Source organism: Protopterus annectens, chromosome 17.part0 (assembly GCF_019279795.1).
Source record: "Protopterus annectens isolate FY-2018-M chromosome 17.part0, PAN1.0, whole genome shotgun sequence".
Lineage (NCBI taxonomy): Eukaryota > Metazoa > Chordata > Ceratodontiformes > Protopteridae > Protopterus > Protopterus annectens.
In genome coordinates this window covers 128919199-128945484 of record NC_056751.1, presented here as the reverse complement: position 1 = coordinate 128945484, position 26286 = coordinate 128919199, and the positions used below count along the sequence as shown (strand labels likewise).

At 41.8% G+C, this 26286-nt stretch overlaps 1 protein-coding gene across 1 annotated transcript in view; it reads left to right on the top strand.

The window, feature by feature from the left end:
- YTHDC2 (YTH domain containing 2) overlaps window positions 1–26286 on the top strand; it is a 1963388-nt gene that overhangs the window by 573348 nt on the left and 1363754 nt on the right. The window contains exon 6 of the mRNA XM_044059160.1: window positions 14527–14691. Within this exon, the coding sequence (XP_043915095.1) occupies window positions 14527–14691 (165 nt within the window). The remainder of the gene's footprint in view (window positions 1–14526; window positions 14692–26286) is intronic.

Sequence of the window (26286 nt, the reverse complement as noted above, 5' to 3'; positions counted from 1 at the left end):
CTGGATATCCACAGACAACTCCGATACTATCTTGGTAAGATAAAATAATTTAGATTGTCACACAATTTGCTTTGAAGGTGAGAAGAAACGGCAGTCATTTTCTAAGCAAACCATATCCAGATGGCTGTCTCATGATATTCGCTTCTGCTATTCTCACCATGGAAAAAGCCCACCTCTGAATGATAGGACACTCTGCATTAGAGTTGTGGCTGCTTCTGAGAGGTTTTGGAAAGGTGTGGGTTCTAGAGCTCTTGTAGAGGTGACAACTTGATGTCCTTCCATTTCACTGTTACGGTATTCATTACAACAGGGATCTTCTGCCAAGGGAGGCCCAACGTCCAGGTAGTATGCCAAAGCCTTTAGGTTGCTTTAAGGTACGCTGTACGTCACACACATGCTCCTCACATAGTGTAGGGCATAAAGGTGACGTCCGGACGTACCATCCTCAAAGCTTCTTTGCCTCCAGTCCGAACGCCATCAATTAATCATTTATCTGAATGCCCGTTCCTTTGCTGGTTCACCAAGCCATTGCAGATAAATGCCCCATTGGGGTTTTAACTTCATTTTTATTATTTTGTTGCTTTTGGGGTTTCATGTCATCCAAGAAGGATAAATGCCAGAGTAGGAGACGTATTCCCCATAAAGACTGTCATGAACCGTGTCTGTTTTGCCTTGCCGCTTCGCACGACCATACGTCCTGCTGTATTTGTTAGACCTTTGTTCCTAAGACCCTTCATAGTAGACTTTTCTCTTTGGTGCTTTATCTTGAAAACCAGCATCTTAAGCTTCTTGCTAAGGATATGATGGAGGAACTTCCCACTCTGAGGGATAGCCATCTGTGAAGAAGGCAGCCAAGAAATCTAGGCTGGAATCTTCTGCTGTTCAGCCTCCGCCAGAAGTCTCTACCAAGACAAGTGAATGCCTGGAGGTTTGCCTGGATTTATCATTGGATTCCTCTGCTATGACGAGGTTGGTAGGGATCCGATTTTTAAGTATGTCTGAAGAAGCTTTGCAGACATCCACTTTGGACGTTCATGGGGATCCGTGCCTGATTATCTCTTAGGAGCCTAGGGGAGTTCCTCAAACCTTAGTCATAGAAGAAGTCCCTACTACCATTATTGAATGCCGTCCTGGTCCAGACATCCCATGAAGAAAAAGCAGAAGACAACATATTTCTCCTGTCCCTGAGGATCCACAGAGTGAATGGCAATCCTTCACTCAGGGTTTTAGTGCTTTAATGGCTTTAGAACCTCCTCAGAGTGTTACTGTTCAATCTCCCCTTGGTCCTCTACTCCACTTAAAAGATCTAGAGAACATGAGTCACCTGAGGAAGAGGTGGAGTCTGATGAGGAATGCCTTACTTACCCCTGTCATATACCCTCTCCTTTGGGTATGGGATCGTAAGAGGAATATACCAGTCCTGATGGTCCCTTTGAAGAGATTTCTTTTGGGGATACAATCTTTATGAAGATGGAGTTCTTTAAATGAGATTGAGATTGTACTCTGGTTTCTGAGATACAAAAAAGGTATTACATGTTGCTGCAGATGGATTCGCCAAGACCTGCTGCTGCTCCTGTTTTGGCTGCCTTGTTGGATGCATTTTCTAAAGCTTCTAAGGCTCCAGACTCTTACCTTCTTGCCCCCAAGAAGCCTGATAGATTCTGTAGAGTGCTTGAGGACTGTAAATTCTTGTACAAGTGTCCTTCTGCTGACCCCTCAGTGGTGTCTGTAGCTTCTGACAAGCCATCTCAGTTGCTTCTTTCTTACTTGTCTCTGATAAAGATAGCAGAACCATGGAAAGGCTAGGCAGTAAGGTTTATACTTTGTGTTTTTTTGGCTTGTAGGGCTGTTAATTATCAGACCCATATGTCCAGGTACTTGTTGGCTCTCTTATCCCAGGCCTTGTCAGGTCAGGTTATTTCTGGTCTTCCAGACTGTGATGGTAAAACTTTGCCCTTTCTCCATTAGGAACTTCTTCCCAGGTAGCTCGTCATTCCATCAAGTGTAGTTAGGATGCAGCAGATGCTTCCTGTAGGGCTGCTGCTTTTGGGTCATTGATAAGAAGGTATTCTTGGCTTCGGCTTCAACCTTTGCCTGATGATATTAAGGGTATGTTGATGGATGCTCCGCTAGATAAACACTTATTTGGTGAGGCTACTACTGATTTGTTTAAATTGTTTCAGAATAAGGGCAAGGCTTTACAGGAAGTTAAGTATGTGTTCATTTCTCCTGTGCCTAAGTTTTAGAGAAACTACCCCAATAAGCAGGCTTTGTTCGCAGGCAATCTTGTCCTCCTCATAAGGGTAAAAAGGGTGGCATACGGGCTCCTCCTGCAAAGGCTACTCAAGACTTCTGTGCCTCAGAAGTCTCCTTTTCCTGATAAACCAGGTGCTGTGTCTGACTGTTCTATTCTTCCCAGTCACTTTCCTCCTTCCCTTCGCCTTTCTGTCTCTCTTCCTGTTTTGCTACAGATTAATCATATATATATATATATATATATATATAGATATATATAGATATATATAGATATATATATATATATATATACACAATTGTTTATTTAATTGTTTATTTAAGTAGGCATACATTTGCACATGGATATAAACTCATTTTAAGTTAATATAGAGATGCAAGCTGTTGGGAGTATATAACTAGTCAAACAAAATGAGGAGGGAAGCTGAAAGCAACAAAAACAACCAAGCACAGCTTCAGGGATAAGGCCAATAGATATCCAAGAACCAAATGATGGAGTACGCTAAGATATAAACCTTCTTTATTAACGCTTGTATTTCCAACAAATAAAACAAGTTTTCGTTGCTGAATGCAACTTCTTCAGACAATGAAAACACCTGAATGTTTAGTTTAAATACACCACTAATTAATCACATGTTGTTCCAATTAAGAAGTTAAAGAAATATTCATTATAAATGCTGTGTTCTAAAACTATAAACATTATAAACTGATGTATGAAAAACATATATACAAAGATACATATATACAAAATAAACCTTTGTTTTTTAAAAGGACATAAATGTGTCACTAAATGTCACCTTGAATAAAACTAAATACATACATAATAGTCTTAAAAACAATTTAAAATCCTCTAAGTGTTAAAATGTGCTTGTCTATACTATACTGGCCTTGAGTTTTAGTATTGGCTTGATGGAAATATAGTCATTTAAGCCTGGTTTTTTATTTGAATCCAGGGAGATTTGCCAGTGAGTCTCCCTTTGTTCCAGCCTGGCCTGCCATGGTCCCCCCCTAGGGTCTTTGTCTATACTCTCCAGTACAAAAAATCTATATCTGGCTGTAGGACATATCAATGTATGTTTGTACAAAGCATTGTTGATGTTAGCTTTTTGCACATCATACATATGTTCGTATATCCTGCGCCTAAGAGTGCGCTCTGTTTTGCCCACATAATATGCTGGACATTGTGTGCAAATCGCCAGATATACCACCCTTTAACTATTACAATTAAAATATTCTCTTGCTTTGATGACTCTATTCAAAGCTGTAATAGTGACTTGTTCGTCCTGTATAATGTAAGGGCATTGTGAGCAGGCACCACATTTGTATGTACCCTTACGTGTACGTGTTGTTTTATTCTGAAAGGGGACCTGTTCCAACAAACTTTTAATGTTTCTACCCCTACTAAAAACAGTTCTTATTTCTTTGCCTTGCAAGTTAGGCAAATCTGTGAATGCCATAAATGCTTCCCACTCCTGTACAATGATGTCCCTGATGTCACTTGAGTTAGTACTGTATTGTGTGATAAAAGCATGATCAAATTCTGTATTATTTTCATACATATCCTGTCTCAGTAAAGTAGTCCCTACCCCTAACACTGGGGCGTATCTGTCTTTTCTACCAATAATAACTTGTTCTTGAATTTGGTTGATAAACCGTACAGGATATCCCCTGTCTTGGAACGTGGACATCAATTTGTGACATTCCGTAAGGAAGTCTTCATCCTCTGACGTCATACGTGATATTCTGACGTATTGTCCCTTCACAATACTTCTTTTCTGATATAACGGGTGCAAACTGTTAAAGTGAATGTAGCTGTTAGAGTAGGTGGGTTTTCTATATACATTAGATTTAAAACCCCCTTCTGATTTCTTACTGAGCAGGACATCCAAGTACTCAACCCTGTCATCATATATATGGTGCGTAAAAGTGAGAAAATCTGTTGTGGAAGCTAAATATTCCATAAATTCCTGAATTTCACTATGGGTCCCTGTCCAAAAAATACAGATGTCGTCCAGAAACCTATAGTAAGCTACCCAATGTTGTTTAAAAGTACTATTGAATACAAATTTACTTTCCCAAATGGAGAGAATAATATCTGCGTATGTCGGTGCACAGTTTGCCCCCATAGCCACGCCTGAGGTTTGCTTGTAATATTCTCCCCCGAAATGGATAAAGTTATGATGTAATACAAGTTTCATTAAATTCATGATCAAAAAATTATCCCGAAGTTCTGCTTTCGGACAAGATGTGATAGCCTCATCCAACCATTGTAGACCTGTTTCGTGTGGAATCACAGAAAACAGGTCCACAACATCAATGGTTAGGAATATGAGATTGGGTACCATAAGGTCTGGAGTTGTCTGCTTTAAAAAATTCCCAGGAGTCTTTGAGAAGGTGGGAAGATCTAGGCCATAGTTTCTTGAATTTATAATCCAGGAATTTGGAGATAGCGGAAATCTTGGAACCCTTGGCCGCTACTATGGGTCGCAGGGGGGGGGTCTAGTAAGTTCTTGTGGACCTTGGGAACCCCGAACATGGAAGGTATTTTGGGTTCCATGTTGTTTAAAAAGTTGTAGGTAACCTGATCAATCACTCCTGTGTCTAACAACTGTTTGATAGCTAAGTCTATTTTCTTATAAGCTATGTTGAACATGGGAGCACAATGTTCAACACCGGAAGTATACCCCTCACTGGTGAGATCAGATCACAAACTAATCTCGCTGGAGGTCCTCATCCCACCCCCACCTGAAATAAAAAAGACCACAGTAAAGAACTTCTCAAAAGCCGACTTCACACTTCTAAAGACTAGTGTGGTCTCCTTTCAGGCCCCCGAGCCGGTGGAAAACAATACTCAAGCCGCTGAATCACTTACAAACGCCTTCTACCAGCACCTGCAGGACTGCATGGATAAGGCAATCCCAAGCAAAACAAAGACTCTTTGTACCAAAGTTGCTTTTATCGCTGCTACTTGATTGTTTTAACAGACCTAATTTATACATTTTTAATGTTGGTATTGTGGAATGTTAGAGTATAATTTAATTTATGGAGTAGAATATAAGATTATTTAATAATGAAATATCTTCATTTTTAAAGTGTAAGATTATAAACGGAAAAGGATGTATGTTACTTTAAATGAGTGTCAGCTGATCCAGTTGTAATACTATTTAAATGTTATCAGTTTGACTTTTACAATATCTGATGAACTTCAAGTACAAGCTTTGAACGAAAAGCGCTTCATGTTAAAGTAATAAAGTATTTGTAGCTTTCAACTACGGTTGCCACGATTGTTTTTGGTTTTGGAAGTTCTATTTTTTTTCAGTTCTCTGCTTTGCCCTTTGGCCTTCCTGCTGCCCCAAGAGTATTGACCAAATGCCTCACTCCTGTGACCGATTTTTGCAATCGTCAGGGGATCCAAATCTTTCCTTATTTGGATGACGACATGTTTCAGGTGTCCTTTCCAGAGATTCTTTTACAGAATTTTCATTTTGTCATTTGCCTTCTGCAAAGCTTGGGGTTCACAGTAAACTTCAAAATTTTTTTCTGACTTCTTCTCAAGACCATGTTTTTTCTGGGATGCAGGATCCAGACTGTGCCTATGCTAGCATCCTTGCCTCTTCCCAGGGCCGTAACACTCCTATTCTTCTTTCCAGCTCTTCTTCCTCTAGTCTCTGTAACCACCACAGAGTTTCTGAGAGCCCTGAGATTCATGGCTTCTACCATTTCTCTGCTTCCTCTGGTCAAACCCCACATGAGAAAGTTTCAGTGGTTTCTGAAGTCAGTTTGGCTTTAACTTGCGCATCCACTAGATTTTGAGGTTCCTCTTCTTCCTTGTCTCAAGAAGAAACTTAAGTGATGGATTCAGCAGTTATCTAAATCCAGGACTCTTTCATCCCCCTCTTCCCTTTCAGGGGCTGTTCATAGATGCTTCATATGTTGGATGAGGAGCAGCTTTTGGCTTCTTAAAGGTGCAGGGGGTGTGCTCGCCTCAACTACAGAAAGAGCACATCAGTGTCAGAGATGAGAGCTCTTATGCTGGCTCTTCAGGCTTTTCATCCTGTCTTTTCCATGGGACCTCTCAAGGTGTTTACAGAAAATACCACAGTGATTTGGTGTGTTAACAAACAGGGGGGAACAAGATCTTATCTTTGCCGGTTGGCACTCCTAGTGTGGGAACCTGCTATTCAGTATCAAGTGACTTTTCAGGCTGTTTACATTCCCTCACATCAAAGTGTTGTGGCAGACACACTGAACAGGTTCTTAACTCAGTCCCACAAATGGTGGCTTCACAGGAATGTTTCTGAACATTATCCACCAGTGGGGTACTCCTCAAATAGATATTTTTGCATCCTCTCTGAACAGACAACTTCCTCTCTTTTGTGCCAGAGTCCCATGTCCTCTGGTTTGGAAGGTGGATGCCCTATCTTTTTTGTGGAAAGGGATGATGTCCTTCAAGGATGCATCTGCAGTCCTAACAAATGGGTTGTCCTGGCCTCAGGCAGCCCTTCGGTCGGCCGGATTCCAAAGTCTGGGTCTGGCCTCGGCTGATGTCGCACTTCACCCGACGTCATAGCTGCAGTTCAGCGGGTATAAAGGCATCAGCCGACGCCATTTTCCTCTGTCTTTCTTGCCGCGTGGCGCCCGAAGCAGAAGCTGTTCGCAAGTGCCAGTCGGTCAGAACCAGAGATTGCTACTACCGAAGACTTCTAAAAAGCTAAGTACCGTTTAACTTGTGGGAAACAAATACCTCATAAAGATTTCCACTCTTACTGCCTACCTTGTTTAGGCCCAGACCACGACGTAGCAGCCTGTCTAGCCTGTGCTTTTCAACCGACGGACACTTAAACGTCGGTCGGAATTTGCTGAGGAGTTTTTCGGCTCCGCTTTTGCTTACAACACTCCGACTTCACAATTAGCTAAAAAGCGCAAGGAAAAGGACCGACACTCGCGGTCCGCGGTTTCGGCCGAAACCGCGGATAAGTCAACCGCGAGTGTCTCTGTTTCGGCTGAAACCGAGCCCTCGGTTCTTCCTTCGGCCGAAAGCTTGCCTCCCACCGAGGCCTCATCCAGCAGGGCTGAATCTGCTACTGAAATTCCACCTGCTCTTACAGGTTCACAGGATTTATCTGATACTATCCCTTTAGATATATCCACTCCTGCACGTGGAGCTGCTAGGCCCCCTGCATCCATGTCGATTAAGGCTTTTGCCAGGGCTAAAGCAGCAAAATCAACCAAGACTGTGCCTATTAAGACCCCCTCTCACAGGCCTAGCTCTAGTACTCAAATGCTTAGTCTAGCAGAGGATCTCATTTCTTTGATCAGGGGATCCCAACCTCACCCTGACAGGGCCTCTCACCCACCTCCAGAGAAGAGGCCTAGAGCAGAGCCCCCCTGAGCCAGTTTCTTCAGATTACTCTTCTGATGATTCAGAAAATACAAACCCTCCAGAAGGCCCTTATTCTCCTTATGAGGACTCTGATGCAGAAGACTCCATTCCTTCTGCCTCTCCGCATGAGGAATTTTCTTTTGGGGAAACCTTGCATGCTATGAGGGAACAATTTCAATGGCAGGGCCAGGATTTTTCAGACTCTAGGAAAAGGCTTAGGACCTTTTTGCATTTGCCACAGCATAGGCCTTTATCCATTCCTCCAGTACTTACTGTTGTGGATGATGCATTTAATGATGCTTGTACTGCTCCTGATTCACTTCCTCCGGCCCCTGCTAAGCCTGACAGGTACTACAGGGTTCCGGACACACATTATCATTTGGATAAGGCTCCTTTTGCAGATCCTGAAACTATTTCACAGGGACCCAAGGCTGTAGCAGCTACCTCTGCCAAAAACCCCCTCCCCTCTGAAAGGGAATCTAGGGCCTTAGAGAGATGGGGTAAAAAAGTTTATACTTCTGCTACTCTTTCGGCTAGGGCCTTAAACTGTCAATTCCACATGATTCAGTATCAGGAATTTATGTTAGACCAGTTAACTAAAAAACTGTCCTCGCCTGAACCATTAGACAAAAAGTCTCTTCAGGAAATGGTACACAACATACAGCAGGTCAGTAATCATTCCTTAAAATGCGGCTATGATGCACTGGAGGCTTCCTTTAGATCAGCTATGACTGGTACAGTGATCAGAAGGCATGCATGGTTAAAAGAGCAGTCCTTACCAGACCATGTAAAATCAAAGCTCCTAGATGCTCCCATGGATAAGCATAATTTGTTTGGCTCACCTGCAAAGCAGGTGCTGAAGAAGGTGGAAGAGAAAGCAAAATCTGTCCAGACAGTCAAGGATTTCTTACAGGTCCAGCCTCCAAGGTTTAGTAGGAACTGGCCTTCCAAGAATTGGTCCTTTCCAGACACCACCAGAGCACAGAGAGGCAGGAATAGGCTCCCAAGAGGCAGGGGTCAATCCAGAGGTGCCTACAGGGGACGTCAGTGGCAGCCTAACAACCAGCGAAGTACTACCACAGATCCAGCCACTACCACTTCCACAGGACAATCACAGTGACTTGGCTCTGAGACCGCCTACCAGGGAACAACTAGATGCACCCTTAGGCGGAAAGCTAGCCTTATTTTCAGTAAACTGGCATTACATCACAGGAGACAAATGGATTTTACAGACAATAGACAAAGGTTACAGGTTTCACTTCCATACTCTACCAAGGAAGAGAGGAATGCCAAACCTACCTTCAAATCATAAGACAAAAGCTCTAGAACAAATAGACAACTTAATAAGGATGAGAGCTATAGAAAAGGTACCGTCTGGAACAAGGGCAAGGATTTTACTCCAGACTTTTCCTGGTGCCAAGAAAAGAAAACCAATGGAGACCTATTCTAGACCTGTCCGCTCTGAACACATATCTCATTGTTCCAAAATTCAAGATGCTGACCCTACAGCAGCTTCTTCCCATGCTGGGCAAGGAGTCTTGGCTGGTAACTCTAGATCTCAAGGAGGCATACCTGCATGTCCCCATACGACCAAATTGCAGAAGATACCTCAGATTTCTTGCAGGATCAGAGCATTATCAATTCTCAGCATTGCCCTTTGACTTATCTACTGCGCCCAGAGTATTCACGAAATGCCTGGCATCAGTAATTGCTCATTGCAGGCTTCAGGGAATTCAAATTTACCCTTACCTGGACGACTGCCTGTTACAAGCGGACAACAAAACCAAATTAGCAAAAGATTTGAAAAAGGTCATTCATCTGCTACAAGCCCTGGGATACACAGTCAATATAAAAAAGTCAAGGCTGATACCATCCCAGAGGATAACCTTCTTGGGTGCAGAACTGGACACATCAAATCAAATGGCATCCCTCACAGCAGAAAAGCAGAAGCACCTTCCTCTCTATTTCATGGCATTAACAACGGAGAACCAGCTAACAGCAAGGAAAGTCCTGCAAGCCCTGGGTTACATGGCATCCTGCATAATATTGATTCCACATGCCAGACTACATATGAGGAAGTTGCAATGGTACCTAAGGAATTTATGGTCTCAGCACAAGCACAGCCTAGAAACCCAAATTCCAATAATTCCATGCCTGAAGCAAGAATTCCAATGGTGGGCTCAGGCCTGTCAATTGAACAAAGGACTGCCCTTCCACAGCCCTCAACCAAGCCAGACTATCACCACGGACGCCTCAGACCTCGGTTGGGGGCACACATGCTGGACAAGTGCATACAAGGCTTATGGACTCAAGACCAGCTGAACCTACACATAAATCAAAAGGAGATGCTGGCAGTAAAACTGGCAATTCAGACATTCAGACCGTTTCTTCAACAGGGTCAATTACTGATAAGGACGGACAACACCACAGTTATGTGGTACATCAACAAACAGGGAGGCACACATTCATACCCTCTATGCCGGATGGCAATGGACCTCTGAAGTGTGGCCCTGAGCTTCAACATTCAGCTCCAGGCAATATTTGTACCAGGAAAAGAAAATATACTAGCAGACATCCTAAGTAGAACTACCACGGATGCCCACGAATGGATGCTGCATCCAGACATCTTCAAATCCATTACAAGGAAATGGAGACTACCAGAAATAGACTTATTCGCATCCCCACACAACCACCAATTGAAAAAATTCTGCACAAGGACATACCACCCTCTGGCTTGGAAGGTGGACTCCCTATCTTTCAGTTGGGAGAACCTGACAGCATATGCATTCCCACCTCTTCCTTTGATGCACAAGGTGCTATTGAAGATCAAAGAAGACCGCCCAAGGATCATCCTGATAGCTCCAGACTGGCCGAGGCAGCATTGGTACCCATTACTGAGGAGTATGTCTCGGGAACAAATATGGCCTCTGCCCCTAGTTCCCTTACTGCTAACACAGAACAACTTCAAAACCCTGCATCCAAACTTGAAAACGTTGCAGCTAGCTGCCTGGAACATTGCATAAGACAAATAACCCAGAATTATCTCAAAGGGTTAAAGACATTATCTTGGAGGCTCGCAGACCCTCAACAAGGAAAACTTATTCAGCAAAATGGAAAAGATATCTCATTTGGAGTGCAGCTAAAGGAGAAGATGTGTCACTGGTAAACATGGCTAACATCCTGGAATACTTGGCAGAACTTTTCCACAATGGCCTGTCCTATTCTTCCATTAAGATTCATGCATCAGCTATTTCAGCAGAATACAACATGGACCCTCCAGTCTTCTCTCATCCTCTACTCAGGCAGTTTCTGAGAGGAATTAAAAATGTAAAGCCACCATTGCCCGCATGGGAATTGAACTTTGTGCTGGAAAAGTTGACACTCCCTCCTTTTGAACCAGCAGCAACAGCAGAATTACAGTACTTATCATGGAAAACTGCTTTCCTGCTTGCAATCACTTCAGCAAGAAGGGTTTCTGAATTACAGGCATTAATGGCAGTACAGCCCTTCCTTATCTTCCATCAAGATAGTGTCCATGAGAACTAATCCTACTTTTATGCCAAAGGTGGTCTCCAGGGTATCTCTAAACCAAGCTATCCACCTACCTACATTCTTCCCCAACCCACAGAACAGGGGAGAAAGATTATTACATACCTTGGATGTACATAGGCAATTGCGCTACTACCTGGACAGAACCAAGAGCAATAGAAAAACTGACCAGCTACTGGTAGCATATGCAACAGGAATGGAAGGAAAAGCAATTTCAAAACAGACAATCTCAATGTGGATAGAAAATTGCATTAGATTTTGTTACTCTTACCATGGAAAGACAACTCCAGAAAACATCAGACCTCACTCCACAAGGGCTACAGCCACTACTACAGCTTTTTTACGAGGAGTGGCTACCAAAGAAATTTTAGAGGCTGCTACTTGGAGCTCTGTGCATACATTTGCCAAGCATTATAATCTACCCTTATACTCCAGATCCCGAGCAGGTTTTGCCACTGCTGTTTTGCAAGGGATCTTAACTACACCATAATCTAATTATTACTTCTTCCCCCAGTTTGGCTATGGTATTCTACCCATTTGTTAGGACTGCAGATGCATCCTTGAAGGACATAGTACAGTTTTGTACCTACCATAAATGTAGATGTCCGAGAGGTATGCATCTGCAGTCAGGATTACCCACCCTCCTTCCCCTCTGTGGTACTCCTAGGGTATTTGCCCATCTTGTAGCTAGCTGGGGGAATCTATTATGGTGTATTTGTTTGTATATATGTATATACTTGTTTATTTCTATTTGCTCTCTATTGTTTGGAAACATTTGCATTTATCCAAATTTAGCCTTCCTAGAGGGCTCCTGGCATCTGGGGCAAGAAACACTGAGGAAAATGGCGTCGGCTGATGCCTTTATACCCGCTGAACTGCAGCTATGACATCGGGTGAAGTGCGACATCAGCCGAGGCCAGACCCAGACTTTGGAATCCGGCCGACCGAAGGGCTGCCTGAGGCCAGGACAACCCATTTGTTAGGACTGCAGATGCATACCTCTCGGACATCTACATTTATGGTAGGTACAAAACTGTACTTTTCTTTACACTTACCTTCACCTTCCCTCATTCCAAAAGTCCTGCTCCAAATCCAACAGGATGCTCCCAAAATCTTGTTGTGACTCCCTTTTGGCTGAGACATTGATTCCCTCTTCCTCTGTATTTAGCCAAGGGCAATCATCACAAATTACCTCACAGGGTGGATCTACTTATACAAGACAAGGGATCTCTCAGCCATCCCCACCCTTCCTCTCTTCAACTGACACTGTCAGTGATAGAAATTTAATTCCACATAGACATCTTTTTCGGTTCCTGCAGGAGGCAAAGAGACCCAATACTAGGAAATCCTACTTATCTCATTGGAAGAAGTTTTCTGTTTGGAATCTTTCTCATAACCTGAATCCAATTTTTGTGAATGTTCCATTTAATTTTCTCTTATCTGTGTGAATTACTCAATGCTGGGTTTGCTTATTCCTCTGTTAAGGCCTACTTACCAACTCTCTCTGCTTGTTTGCCTTTTTCTCATTCTTTAGCTTCTAGATTTGAGGCTAAACAATTCCTTAAAGTCTTCTTTCATATTAGGCCTCCTGGGAAGCCTGTTCCTCCTCCCTGGGATCATAATTTCATTTTGGAACATTTGGCTGAGGCCCCTTTTGCGCCTTCAGCTTCCCTGCAGCATTGCTCTTGGAAGACACTATTTTTGTTAGCCATTACTTCTGCCAGACTGGTGTCTGAGCTTCAAGCTGTTATGGCTTGTGCTCCTTTTTTGGTGTTTCATAAGAACAGGGTGTTCTTGCTTACTAATCCTTCTTTTATGGCCAAGATGGTGAATGAGTTTTCCTTGAATCAGTCTATTAATTTGCCCACTTTTTCCCTTCTCCACCTTCTGCCATTGTGAAGGTGCTGCACATGCTGAATGTGCATAGGCAACTCAGATTTTATTTGGATGAAACTAGGACTGTTAAGAAATCTGATCGGGTTTTGCTTCCTTTCATACTAGGTCTTGGGATTAGCTGTGTCCAAGCAGATTTCATTTTAGATTTCTAAAGCCATTTCTTTTGGTTATTCTTTTCATAAGATCCTTCCTTCTGTTAAGGCTCATTCTACTAGAGCTGTGGCTTCTTCTGGTGCTTTTTTCAAGGCTTTGAATACTAACTCTATTCTTGAGGCATCCACCTGGACCTTTGTGCATACCTTTAGCAAGTACTACAAGTTTGGTAGAATTTCTAGATCCAGAGCTGTTTTTGCTAGGATCATCCTTCATGGCTTCCTGTAGAGCTCTGCTGGTCATTCCTCCTCCCTGTTTTCTTCTTGAGCTTTGGCACTCTCCCTATTGCAGTAAATACTGCAACAGTGAAATGGAAGGCCATAGTACAGTTGTGTACACTTTTGCCATAATGGTAGATGTTCTTCTCTTCACTGTTGCAGTATTTACTCTGTCCCCTCCACCCCCTGGACCATTTCTCTTCTGGATGTACTGATTACCTCTCTTGTCCTTGGACTGGCATTCCTACTGGGACTCTTGGTTATGAGGGTGGTACATCCAAATGTCACCTTTATGCCCTATGCTAAGCGAGGAGCATATGTGTGATGTATGACGTATCTTAAAGGAACCTAAAGGCTTTGGTATACTAGCTGAACGTCTAGCTTCCCTTGACTTAGGATCCTTATTGTAATTAATACTGCAACAGTGGAGATAAGGGCGTCTACAGTTATGTAAGATTTTACACAACTGTACTTTCCTCTGTGCACACAGTCTCTGAACACTTTTTTTTCCAGGGACAGAACAGTATTGGCTAGGCTTTTCTCTCCAGTCCTGCTTCTACACTTCGTCTAAGCTGTGGCGGTTGTCGCATTTGGCTTTATTTTACTGCAACAGTGATTTATTCAAACATCTACTTTTATTGTACTTTGCTTACACAGCTGTATTCTTTTAAGATGAACTGCACTACTACTTTGCCTTTTTGTATTATGTTACTTTGATCTTTTCTTTTAAGTAGAGAAGTGATTTTTAATGCAAAGTATCTTTATTCTGAGCTGTGAAATTTTGTGTTTCTTTTCAATATGTATTTCTGGAATTTGTGCTGTAAAAAAAAAAAATGAGGGTATAGGCAAGTTTAAAATATGTTCCTTTTCAGAGTTGCTTAGATTAATACTTTTGTGTGTTCTCAGAGGCTGTTGTCTTTATCGTTTTGAGTAATTAATGGCTCATTTAAATATGTTGCCTGTTTATATTTTGCTGATTGTTTTAGATACAGAAATTAATTTTTGAATATTTAGCTTTGTTTTATAGATTTGTATGTTGATATATTATGATAAGTAAGTTCTTTATATTTTCAGATTCCTCAGTTTCTTTTAGATGACAGTAACAGGAATGGGATCCCATGCCGTATATTTTGCACCCAGCCCAGACGTCTGGCAGCCATAGCTGTGGCTGAAAGAGTTGCTGCAGAGAGAGGAGAGAAGATTGGCCAGACAGTTGGGTATCAAATCCGTCTCGAAAGCGTAACATGCAGTTTATTACTGGTGTATTATATGTAACATTTTTACAGTGTTATTTATTACACTAAACCTGACTGGAATATTGACGTATATTTGTACCTTGTTACCCATATGCAGAAGCGTATCAAGGGTGGGGTGAAATGGGCTGTCTGCCTGGCACAACCTTTGGGAAGTGCATTTCGTGTATTTTTTTTTTTTTTGTACCAGCCTATACGAATGTTGGTGCAGGAAGGCACTTCAGTGTTTTATGTGTTGAGCTGTAGCAAGCAATTTGTACCAGATAAGCCAGCTATGACTCTGCCCATATCGTCACTATCACTGGTTGCATACCATCATAAACAATGTAGTAACATTGCTTCTTTTAGCTTACTTTAACACAGATTAATTGCATTGCTTTATATAAATTTGCTTTATTAATGAAGCAAAGCAAGCAAAATGTCACATGGGTCCTAAGGTCCCTTAAACCAGACATATATGACAACTATTTAATGGTGGCACGTGTGTATGAATAACATGAGTCTCACCACTTAGAACAACATGCAGCAAGATTTGGTGGAACTTACTTCGCATGTGTTAGAGATAGGAGAGAAACTGTTCTTGAATTGCCTTCACCCGGAAGGATGCCTAGATAATAAGGTAATTAGCTGTAACAATTGACTAACTTATTCATTATTTTCTAAGGGGATTCAATACGTGTTGGCCTGGGATAAGAAGGCAGATAAGATGTTTTATTTTAGAAGGAATATTTTACACCTTTTGGTGGCTTAAATCTTTTGCTGTATCTGTTCTGCCTTTTTTAGGCAGAGTACACATAGTAGGCATTCGTCACAGTAAAGTCAAATTTGGGCATCAAGACAGCACTGCTTAGTGTTAGGAGTCTGAAAAGAAAGATAGTGTAACTTTAGATTCTCGAGCAAATCAAGAACATTCATATTTGTGTAATTATGGAGACAAGGTTTCATTGCAATGGTAACACTCCCTCTTTTACCAGTGTTTAGCAACTTTCATGCTTTCAGGCCCTGTGGTTACTGCTGGAGAAGTATTTGGATTTGTCAGAAACAACATCACCTTATGTCAAATTATCCTTAACCTTAACTTAGAGATTATGGATTCAAGTTATGCTTAATAAATTCAGCTGTTAATCATTGTTCGCTAAAGATCCTGATTGAGATTGACTGCAATCATGGAAATGACCTTAACATCAGAATAATTCTTGCAGTAGTATTTCAGTTACCCATACATTAATTAGCAGATTTACACCTGTAAAATGAATATGCTCTGGATTTCCTAGATTTTAATAGCTGTACCGTAGAACCAACTGCAAAACTACTCCCTAGGCACTCTATTGTCCTTAATTTGGTCCTTTCCTTACTAGCTTCTACCTGTACTTCACCCTTAGTGGCACAGTCCCATCAGCAAATGAGGTGTCTTTCTGGACTTCACAAGGACAAACCTATTTAAGCTTATAGAACACCAAGGTAAAATTTCAAACAGCCCCCCCCCCCGAAAAGGACCAAGCTGAGAGAGCTGCTGCATTCACCTTTGACTTTTATCTTCACCTAAACAGCTGCATAGTAGACGGCTATCGTAAATGTGATGCTAAATTCTGGGGAAAAAAACTCCCTAGTGGACCTCCTATATCTAGAAAATGTATAAATGAAGAAATATAAAACAAAGTTGTAAAAAGTACTATATCCCCAACCTCAAGATCCCACTGAAACACATAAGCAAAGAAGTCAGCAACACCATAAGCAAATACAAAGTGAAGTACAAGCTTAAAGTTGCTTCATATGTTACTTCAGGTATCTCTCCTGTTATGTCAGGAACTAAGGCAATACTATCCAAAAATGCAGTGTGCTTATCCATAATATCATGCATTCACATCAAAGGCTGGACAAGCCAATATCTTGTCAAACAAATGTGATGTTATCTGTACTCAGATTCTTGGGCACGCTATCACTGAAACGTTGGATGTTGTTTATAAGGTTCACTGTTGCAATCGAGTAAGCTGTATGGGTTATATCTTATAATGGATGCAATTGCTGGCCAGTTTCCAAAGCTTTCATGGCACCTTCCACTTGTCCAACCTGTTGCGTCAAGCTGAGCTGACTAAAAGTCAGGTTTGGGCACCAGACCTTTTGGAGCTTTTCTGCTGTTAAAGAGAGTACTTCATTGTGGGTTTCGAAGACTGATGATCAGCTGATGCATTTTCCTTGTTTGGTGGATAAGTTCCATTTAGGAAAAAAAATTCCTCTTCACTTTTTATTATAGAAGTCATACTTTTTTCTGTAAAGGGAAAACGTGTTTTCAGTGACTGTTGCTTGACTGGTTTACACTTTAAAATGGAGCATTATTTTTTAAATCTTGTCGTAAATAGTTAAAACTAACTTTAAACTATTTTTCCTGTGATAAAAGTTGTGCTTTTTGTGTGTGGGGGGGCTGGAATAAGTGGTTTAAGTGCTTTTTGCTGAGTTGTAACAAAGAAGTTAGCTTTTTGCAACTTGTTTTAATGACTATTGCTACCAGGCTTCCCTGGGACTCTGGTACTTTTTTCAGCCATGGAACAGCCTACTGTTTCCTAGGTTCTACATTTTTCTTGCTACAAAGAGAACAAGATTGTTAAGCATCCTTTCCCAATACAGCAAGCTGATAAAATACTTGTGTTGCAGGTGAGTGACCCTGCTGTGGCTAAACTGGTTCCTTGAACCACTCCTCTTTTTCTTTGTTCCCACTGTTGTAGTCCTAACAGGTTCCAGTGAGGTTAGACACCTCCTCTTCAGGTGCTGATGTGCCCTTGGCTGGCAAGGGGGTGCCGCTAATATCTGCTCTGATGGAAAAAAGACAGGGAATGCTATTCTGCTGACCCAGAAAGGTATACCTATCCCTAAGGAGTATTGTTGCTGTCAAAAGTGGGTTGTCTTTTCAGAATTTTCTGTCAGAATAAAATAATTATTTAAAACATGCGTCTTTTCCTGCCTCATTTAATTTGGACAAGAGTAATTTATTGTGCTTAGCTCAGGGTTTAGTTTAGGCTTTGGACCGTTCCTGTATGGCTTTTTTTTGGGTAAAAGTAAAAGAGAATTTATTTATTTATTTATTTACATTTGTTAACCGGGAGAGTCCAACTGGACACAGGTCCGTTTTCAGTGGAGGCCCGGGGAGAAAAGCTCCAAATTAAGTATTTGCATTATACAATTAAAAAAACATAGCATTTAAATATAGACATTAGTCCAGTTAAGGACGCAAGACAAGAAAACAGATGTAAAACAGCTGTAGAGCATAGTACAATTTTAAAATATGGTGACATACTAAACATGGTTAAAATGTAGTTGACATTCATCAGTGAACAATTGATACAAAGTGTTTTTGAGGTACATAACAGCCATTAGCAGTTGTTGCTACAAGAAGTTAGTGTTATGTGGTAGGTAGCTGGGAACATTAGTAGCCAAGCTTGCTAAGAGTAGGTTGTTGATAGGGGCTGAGAGAGGTAGTGGGTGGGGGGAGTGGATGGTATTAGAGGGGGGGATTGCAAGGTTACTTTCTGAAAAGATTCAAGTTTGAACCTCACAGTGACTGTGAAGTGACATATTTTATGTTGTCTGTACAGATTTCTGATGCAGATGCTGAGGAGTCTTTAGCCAGTCCCTTTGAATGGTTCTCTTCTTCTGAAACTATTTCCATAATTAATCAGTTGTTTCAGTGTTAAAACGGTGATGTTTCTTGGCTCCTTAGGAAGAACTATGATTTGTTACAATGGACAGTCCATGATGAACCTACTGTTATTCCTTCTGTTCTTTCTTCTTTGGAGGATGTTTTTGTCACAGCCTGCAACTTTCTTTACTACCTGCATGCAGCTGCCAAGAAAGCAGATAAACATTATAAAGTTCATTAATCTTAAAGGTTTTTATACTCTTATCCTAGATCAGATCCAGCAGCTATTGCCTTAGTGAATCTGGCTGCTGATAAAAAAATTGATTTAATACTAACTAATATCTGTCCTTCTGACAAGGATAGGAAGGGTTTTGATAGATGGGGGGGGGGGGGGGGGTGTATTCTTCAGCAGTACTTTTTTGTAGAATTTTCAACTGTGAGGCTCATATGATGAAGTTTATGCTTGCCTCATGAGAATATGAGGAATAATTTGGTCTATTTTCCCCCTGCTGAGAAATATTCTCTTTGTAAATTAGTTGCTTCTCAAGTGACTGCAGCTGTCCACTATTTAAAGTGTTCATATCATTCTGTTGCTGCCACTTCCAGGGTTCCTGAAACTGTTAGGAACAGGTTTGTCTGGCTGCATTCTCAAAACCTCCCAGAGGATGTCAAAAATGAAATTTTGAATTCTCATTTGGCTAAGGATATAATTTTTGTACCTTCTTTTGCAAAAGTCATTAAAAATTTAGTGCTAGAGGAAAGTTGATTCAAGGGTTGTCTCAGATTTTCCTTCCCCAAATTCACCTAGGTATTCAATGCACACCCCCCCCCCCACAACCTTCTTTAAAAAGCAAAATAGACAGACCTAGCAAGTTTCTGATAGGGGCTAGCGGGGGGGCTTACAAAAAGAAAGCAAGAACCCCATAGACCAAAGTCCAGTTTAACAATTCTGAATGACTTTGTGAAGGAGACTACCTTCTCAGCAGTCCCTTAATCATTTCCAGAGTCTAAAACTCCATTTCTTTCTTTGGCAACAGATAGCATCAGACAGATGGAATATAAGAGTAATCCATCAAGATTACATATGGACATGAGAGTCTTTTCCACCTTTTTTGGGGATTCCTCATAACCGACTAGACAAACTCTTAACCTTCCTCCTGTGATTCAGCATTTGCTTGCTCTGGCATTGATGTAACCTGTACCTCCTTCTCATTGAGTGGATGATTTTTATTCAAGGATGTTTCTGGCGACAAGATTCTTGGAGACCACTTCTCTATCTTTCCTTTCTAAACCTGTTTGAGTACCGAAGTTAAATATGTTGTCACTTCACAAGTGTTACCCCTTATTTCCCATTTTAGTTTATTTTTTGTGAGCCTAGATTTAAAAGATGCAGGCCATCTTACTCCTACAGATCCAGATTTCAGATGTTTCTCTAGGTTTTCTGTATGTGGATCACATCATCAGGCCTTTGCATTACTCTTTGTCAGTACCCTTGTAGAAGTAGATTGACCAAAGCATTTAACTCTTGTGATAGCTTACTGAAGACTGCTCCACATCTAGGACAAACTTTTTTCAATATTTAGATAGTGTTATCTTTGCAGAATCTTTTTTCAAAGGGTAAGTAATCTCTCAGTTGGGTAAGAAATCTCTTGCACATGCTGGGATTCAAAAAAATGTGCAAAAGTCTTGTCTGACTCCTCTTCACAGGATTGTTTTCCTAGATTGTCTCCTGGACACCTCAGTTCAAAGATCTTCCACAGCATAAAAATAGATATATATTTGAGGACTTCCAAGATGGCTGCACATTGAGTAACAGCTTAATTCTAGCTCTCCTGGTGTGAAAACAGAAACTTAGCAAGCCAATGGACCTAGATTTCTAGGTAAATTTTAGTAATTGGCTAGTAAGTGCACTACCTGGATGCCAGGAAAAAAGAAATGCAGAGGACCTTAAGGGAAATAAGCTACAAAAGTGATCAAAAACACTGACTGGGAAAAGTACGCAGCTGTTCAGCAAAAAGCGGTGCAAGCTCCAGACACGACTTCCAGTAAACCTAGAGGAAATGTATAAGACAACTGCACAAAGACCTGACTAAAATAAATGAAATACTGATGGAGTTTATCAATCCAAACAATAAACGGCAGGAAAAAATGGGAAGAAGCTTTAAACAGGTGTTCCGATAAGGTGATAAAACTACAAAACTCAAAGGTTGAAATGAAGAAAATGCTAGCTGAATATGTGACTGTACAGGAAGAGATGTTTCAAAAGATAACAGAATTAGAGGACAGAGCACGTAGGGAAAACCTGAGATTTTCTGCTGTACTGAAAAAGCTGAAAGGAGAAGACTGTATTAACTTTATGAAAGCACAAATAAGCAACTGGACCGGTATTCCACAACAGGAATTATTAATTGAAATGGCACATCTTGTGTATGCTGTAAACCTGGCTATGAGAAAACAACCTAAACTTAGACCTTTAATAATAAATATGCTGTCTTACCAGCAAAAGGCATTGATTCTGACAGTACTGTGGCAGAAGGACATAGTACTAAAAGTGGGAGACAGTGTGTTTGTGGAGAATGACTATTCATTCTACACCAGCCAGAATAGGAGTAAATCTATTCCATTATTCAAGGAATGTCGAGAAGCAGGCATGAGATTCAAACTGCTGTACCCAGCTGTCTTCAAAATATTTTCCCTGGAGGAACAAAATGTTTTGATGAAGTACTTGTTAAGGAAGTAATACAAAAGTCTGTCCAACAAAAAGTGGGTTATGAAATAGGAGGAGATTCTGCTTCTTGTTGATGTTCTTCGTGTTTCACTGTTGCAGTCATTACATTTGGGTAATCTGCTGGCAGGTTGCCCTCAGTCGGCCTGAATAACAAAGTCTTGGGTCCTGCGTCGGTTGCTGTCTCCTCTTCCATGATGTCAGGTCGTCAGGGGTATAAAACATGCAGCCGACGCCATTTTAATCAGTCTTTCTTGCCGCGTGGTGCCCGAAGCAGAAGCAGTTCGCAAGTGCCAGTCGGCCGACTCCTGAAATTTTCGTTTTTGAGTTTCAGAACCGAAGTCTTCAAACTAAAGCTAAGTACCCCATTGGAGAAACTTTTTCTTACTCCTTACCAATGTCAGTAAAAGTTAATAATTGCATTACTTGTGGGAAGCAAATACCTCAGAATTTTCATTTGTACTGTATTCCTTGCCTAGGGGCCCTGATCACAACGTGCCTTGCTGTCGGTTTTCTGCTAAATTTAACCAACGCACTATTAAGCGTCGGCATATTTTTGCTTCTAAATATTTTGGTTCAAGATTTAACTGCCCTGAAATGTCGTCGGTTAGCAATCCAACTACCGGAGTTCACAAAAAACGCATGGAAAAAGACAGACACAGACCGTCGAGGCCCAAAACCGATGAAGCTTCTCCTAAGCCAGTCGCCGGTTCGCCGATACTCAGGCACTTTCGCAGCCCCTGATACCCGCTACTTTTGAGTCGCAGGCCTCTACCGAGACCCATTCGGAGTCCGGTATGCCGCGAGATTCGCAAAGTATTGAACCAGCTGATGTCAAAGTATTGAACCAGCAGATGTCTCTCCCTTGGATGGGTTCGGAGCCGCTGAGCAGGCACCGGCTTCTGAGGGTGTTTTCAGGCCTCAACATTTTTATATTAAACCAACGCCATCAACAAAAACAAGGTCAAAATCGACTCTATGTCTAAAAAACAGATGCATGAGCCACGTTGTCAGGCCCCTATGCCTTCCTCTTCTGATCAGGAATTTTCTATTCCACCTTATGAGGATTCTGATGCAGAGGGATCCATCCCATCTGCATCTCCTCCTGAGGATTACTCTTTTGGCGAGACTTTGCATACTTTAAGGGAACATTTTCACTGGGAGAGTCAGGACTTCTCTGAATCAAAAAAGAGGCTTAGGGATTTTCTTCTTCTTCAGCATAGGCCTTTGGCAATACTTCCTGTATTAGACATTGTTGATGCGTTCACGGAATCAAGCATGGCGCTGATTACCTGCCTCCGGCTCCTAGTAAGCCAGGCAGATATTACAGAGTTCCTGACTCCCACAAATTTCTTTTCAAAAATCCTGCTGCTGATCCTGAAACTATGTCTCAGGGTCCTAAGGGTGTTAAGGCTTCTACAGCCAAAAATCCTACCCCTACTGATAGAGATTCCAGGGCGCTAGATAGATGGGGTAAGAAGGTTTATATGTCTGCAACCTTGGCAATCAGGGCTTTAAACTGCCAGTTTCATATGCTTAAATATCAACAGCATGTTATGGGCTTACTGAAACAGAAAATTATGTTGATTTCTGATTGTGAGGAAAATAGAGTTACAGGATTTATTGCATTCAGCCGAACAGGTTGGAAAGCATACTTTGCAATGTGGTTTTGTTTCCTTGGAGGCCTCTTGCAAGGCCGCCGTAACTGGATCTGTGATAAGAAGACATGCCTGGCTCAAGGAGCAAAATCTGCCTGATCATGTTAAAGCTAAATTGTTGGATGCCCCTTTATAGCATGATAATCTGTTTGGTAATAAGGCAGAAGAGATTTTAAAGAAAATGGAAGACAAAGCTAAATATACGCAAACTGTAAAAGATTTCTTACAAGTGCAGCCACCCAGGTTCAGTAGGCACTGGCCTACTAAGAATTGGTCCTTTCCTGTGTCCAACAGAGCCACTCAGGGCAAACCCAGGCACTCCAAAGGCTCCAGATATCAATCACAGGAATCTTACAGGTCAAAGCAATGGGGGTGCCTCCACCTCCAAATCTGGAGGTAACAAAGCACAACCCTACAGTAAGCAGTCTCAGTGACTTTCCTCTACCATCTCCAAACACTTATCTTTTGGCAGCCCCTTTGGGGGGAAAACTAGCACTTCATGCTCAAAATTGGCAGTTAATTACCCAGGACAAGTGGGTATTAAACATAATATCCCAATGGTATAGATTTGATTTCCACACTTTGCCAATTCCAAACGGATGGCCAGATCTGCCACAAAACCAGTGGGCAGAGGCCCAGAAACTAGTCATGTCCCTCATGGATATGGGGGCTATTCAGCCGGTACCAGAAAAGGAAAAAGGGCAAAGATTTTATTCAAGACTTTTCCTGGTACCCAGAAAAGACAAATCATTAAGTCCAATACTGGACTTATCAGTTCTGAACACGTTCCTGGACATTCCAAAATTCAAAATGCTGACTTTACAACAGCTACTGCCTATGCTAGGCAAGAATGCTTGGTTGGTAACTCTAGACTTAAAAAGAGGCATACCTACATATCCCAGTAAGGGAATCTTGCAGAAGATACCTCCACTTTAAAGCAGGCTTTTTGCATTACCAATTCTCTGCACTGCCCTTTGGCTGATCTACTGCGCCCAGGGTCTTTACAAAGTGCCTGGCACCAGTAATTGCATTCTGCAGACAAACATTCAAATTTATCCTTATCTGGACGATTGTCTCATTCAGGCAGAGGACAAGGACACGCTTCAACATTTGACGTTTGTAAAAAGGCTTCTAGCATGCCTAGGGTACACTATAACGAAAATAAATCACAACTGGTACCCTCTCAAATAATTACATTCCTGGGTGCAAGCTTGAATACAACTGCCCAGATGGCTTACTTCATGCCAGACAAAAAAATGCAATTGACAACAGACTTCAGACAATTGGCAACAAAACCCCAGTTATCTGCAAGACAAATTCTGCAGGCTTTGGGGTTCATGGCATCCTGCATTGTACTAATTCCATATGTGAGACTGCATATGAGGAAACTTCAGTGGTACCTAAAAAGCTTATGGAGTCAGCATTGTCACAGCCTGGAAACAATGATTCCTCTCATTCCCTGCCTACAACAGCCTTTTCTTTGGTGGGCAGAGACATGTCACTAAAACAAGGGACAGTCATTTACTCTACCCCCTGGCACCCAAGCCCTAACTACAGATGCATCAGATTATGCTTGGGGGGCCCACCTGGCAGGGCGATGCATTCTGGGCAAATGGAGCCGAAATCAAATGCATCTACATATCAACCAGAAAGAAATGCTAGCTGTTCAGAATGTTGTGACAGCCTTCAAGGACTTACTTCATCCAGGACAACTACTGATAAAGACGGACAACACCACAGTTACGTGGTACATAAATAAGCAGGGGGGTACCCATTCCTACCCCCTTTGCAGACTACCCATGGCCTTGTGGAACACAGCCTTAACTTAACACATCTTCAAGCTCAATTCCTGCCAGGAAAGCAAAATACTCTGGCAGATGACCTAAGCAGAAATCTTATAGACCCGCACAAATGGAAACTGAATCCACAAATCTTCAGCATGTTAACACAGAAATGGGAAAGCCCAGACATAGATCTATTTGCCTCTCCCCAAAACTATCAGTTGGACAAATTCTGCACAAGAACCCATCACAAAAAAGCATGGAAAGTGAATGCTCTATCCTTCAGATGGAAAAACCTATCAGTCTATGCCTTTCCCCCCTCTGCCTCTACTCCCCAAGGTCTTAATAAAAGTCAGACAGGAAAAAACAAAAATGATTCTAATTGCTCCGGACTGGCCTCACCAGCACTGGTACCTGCTTCTAAGGAATATGTCACACCTTCCTCCTTGGTACTTGCCTCAAACACCTCACTTATTGTCTCAGCAGAACTGTCAAATTCTGCACACACTGCTCCAAACTCTGAATCTTACAGCATGGCTGATCAACTAATTTTACCAACCACATCTCTCAGTAAACCTGTGATGGATGTCATTTTGGAAGCCAGAAGGCCTAGTACTAGAAAATCTTATGCTGATAAATGGAAGAGATTCTGTGCTTGGAACCAAGCTCAAGGAATAGACACAGCAAAGCCCAATATTCCTCAGATTTTACAATACTTAACTGAGATGCTTGACAAGGGCCTGTCTTTTTCTTCAATAAAAATCCATGCCTCTGCCATATCAGCTCATTACAACACAGAGCTTCCCCTCTTTTCTCATCCCCTGCTAAAACAGTACCTCAGAGGGGGCAAAAATTTAAGGCCTCCTGCATAGGACCTCAGTTTTGTGCTGGAAAAACTCACCCTGCCTCCTTTTGAACTAGCTGCTACTGTGGATATAAAATTTCTTTCGTGGAAGACAGCTTTTCTTTTGGCAGTCACTTCAGCTAGAAGGATTTCAGAACTACAGGCTGTCATGGCAGTGGAGCCTTTCATTATATTTTACCCAGAGAGGGTGGCGCTCAGGACCAATCCTTCTTTTATGCCTAAGGTGGTATCCACTGTGGCTCTTAACCAGACCATTCACCTGCCAACGTTTTTCCCAAATCCGCAGAACAAGGGGGAGTGGATTCTGCATTCATTGGATGTACACAGACAACTAAGATTCTACTTAAACAGGACAAAATCTCTAAGAAAGTCTGAGCAACTACTGGTAGCATTTGCTGCAGGATCAGAGGGGAAGGCTATATCAAAGCAGACTATTTTAAATGGATAAGCCATTGCATTTGTTTCTGCTACTTGCACAATGGTAAACCTGTGTCCAAGGGGATCAGATCCCATTCCACCAGGACTGCCTCTACCTCAGCAGCTTTTCTCAGAGGGGTCCCTACCAGAGACATTCTAGAAGCTGCTACTTGGAGCTCAGTTCATACGTTCACAAAGCATTATCATTTACCTCTCTTCTTTAAATCCAGAGCGGGCTTTGCCACTGCAGTTTTGCAGGGCCTTATAGCTGCTCTTAATGCATTTAGTTCCATCCTACCATCCATAGCTTTGGAATTCTACGCAAATGTAATGACTGCAACAGTGAAACACGAAGAACATAGTACAGTTGTGTACACTTACCATAAATGTAGATGTTAGAGTGTATTCACTGTTGCAGTCCGGATTACCCACCCACCAGCCCCCTTTCTATACCTTTTCTTTCCTTCGCTATACTCAAAAACCTTTGTGGTGTATTTGCTT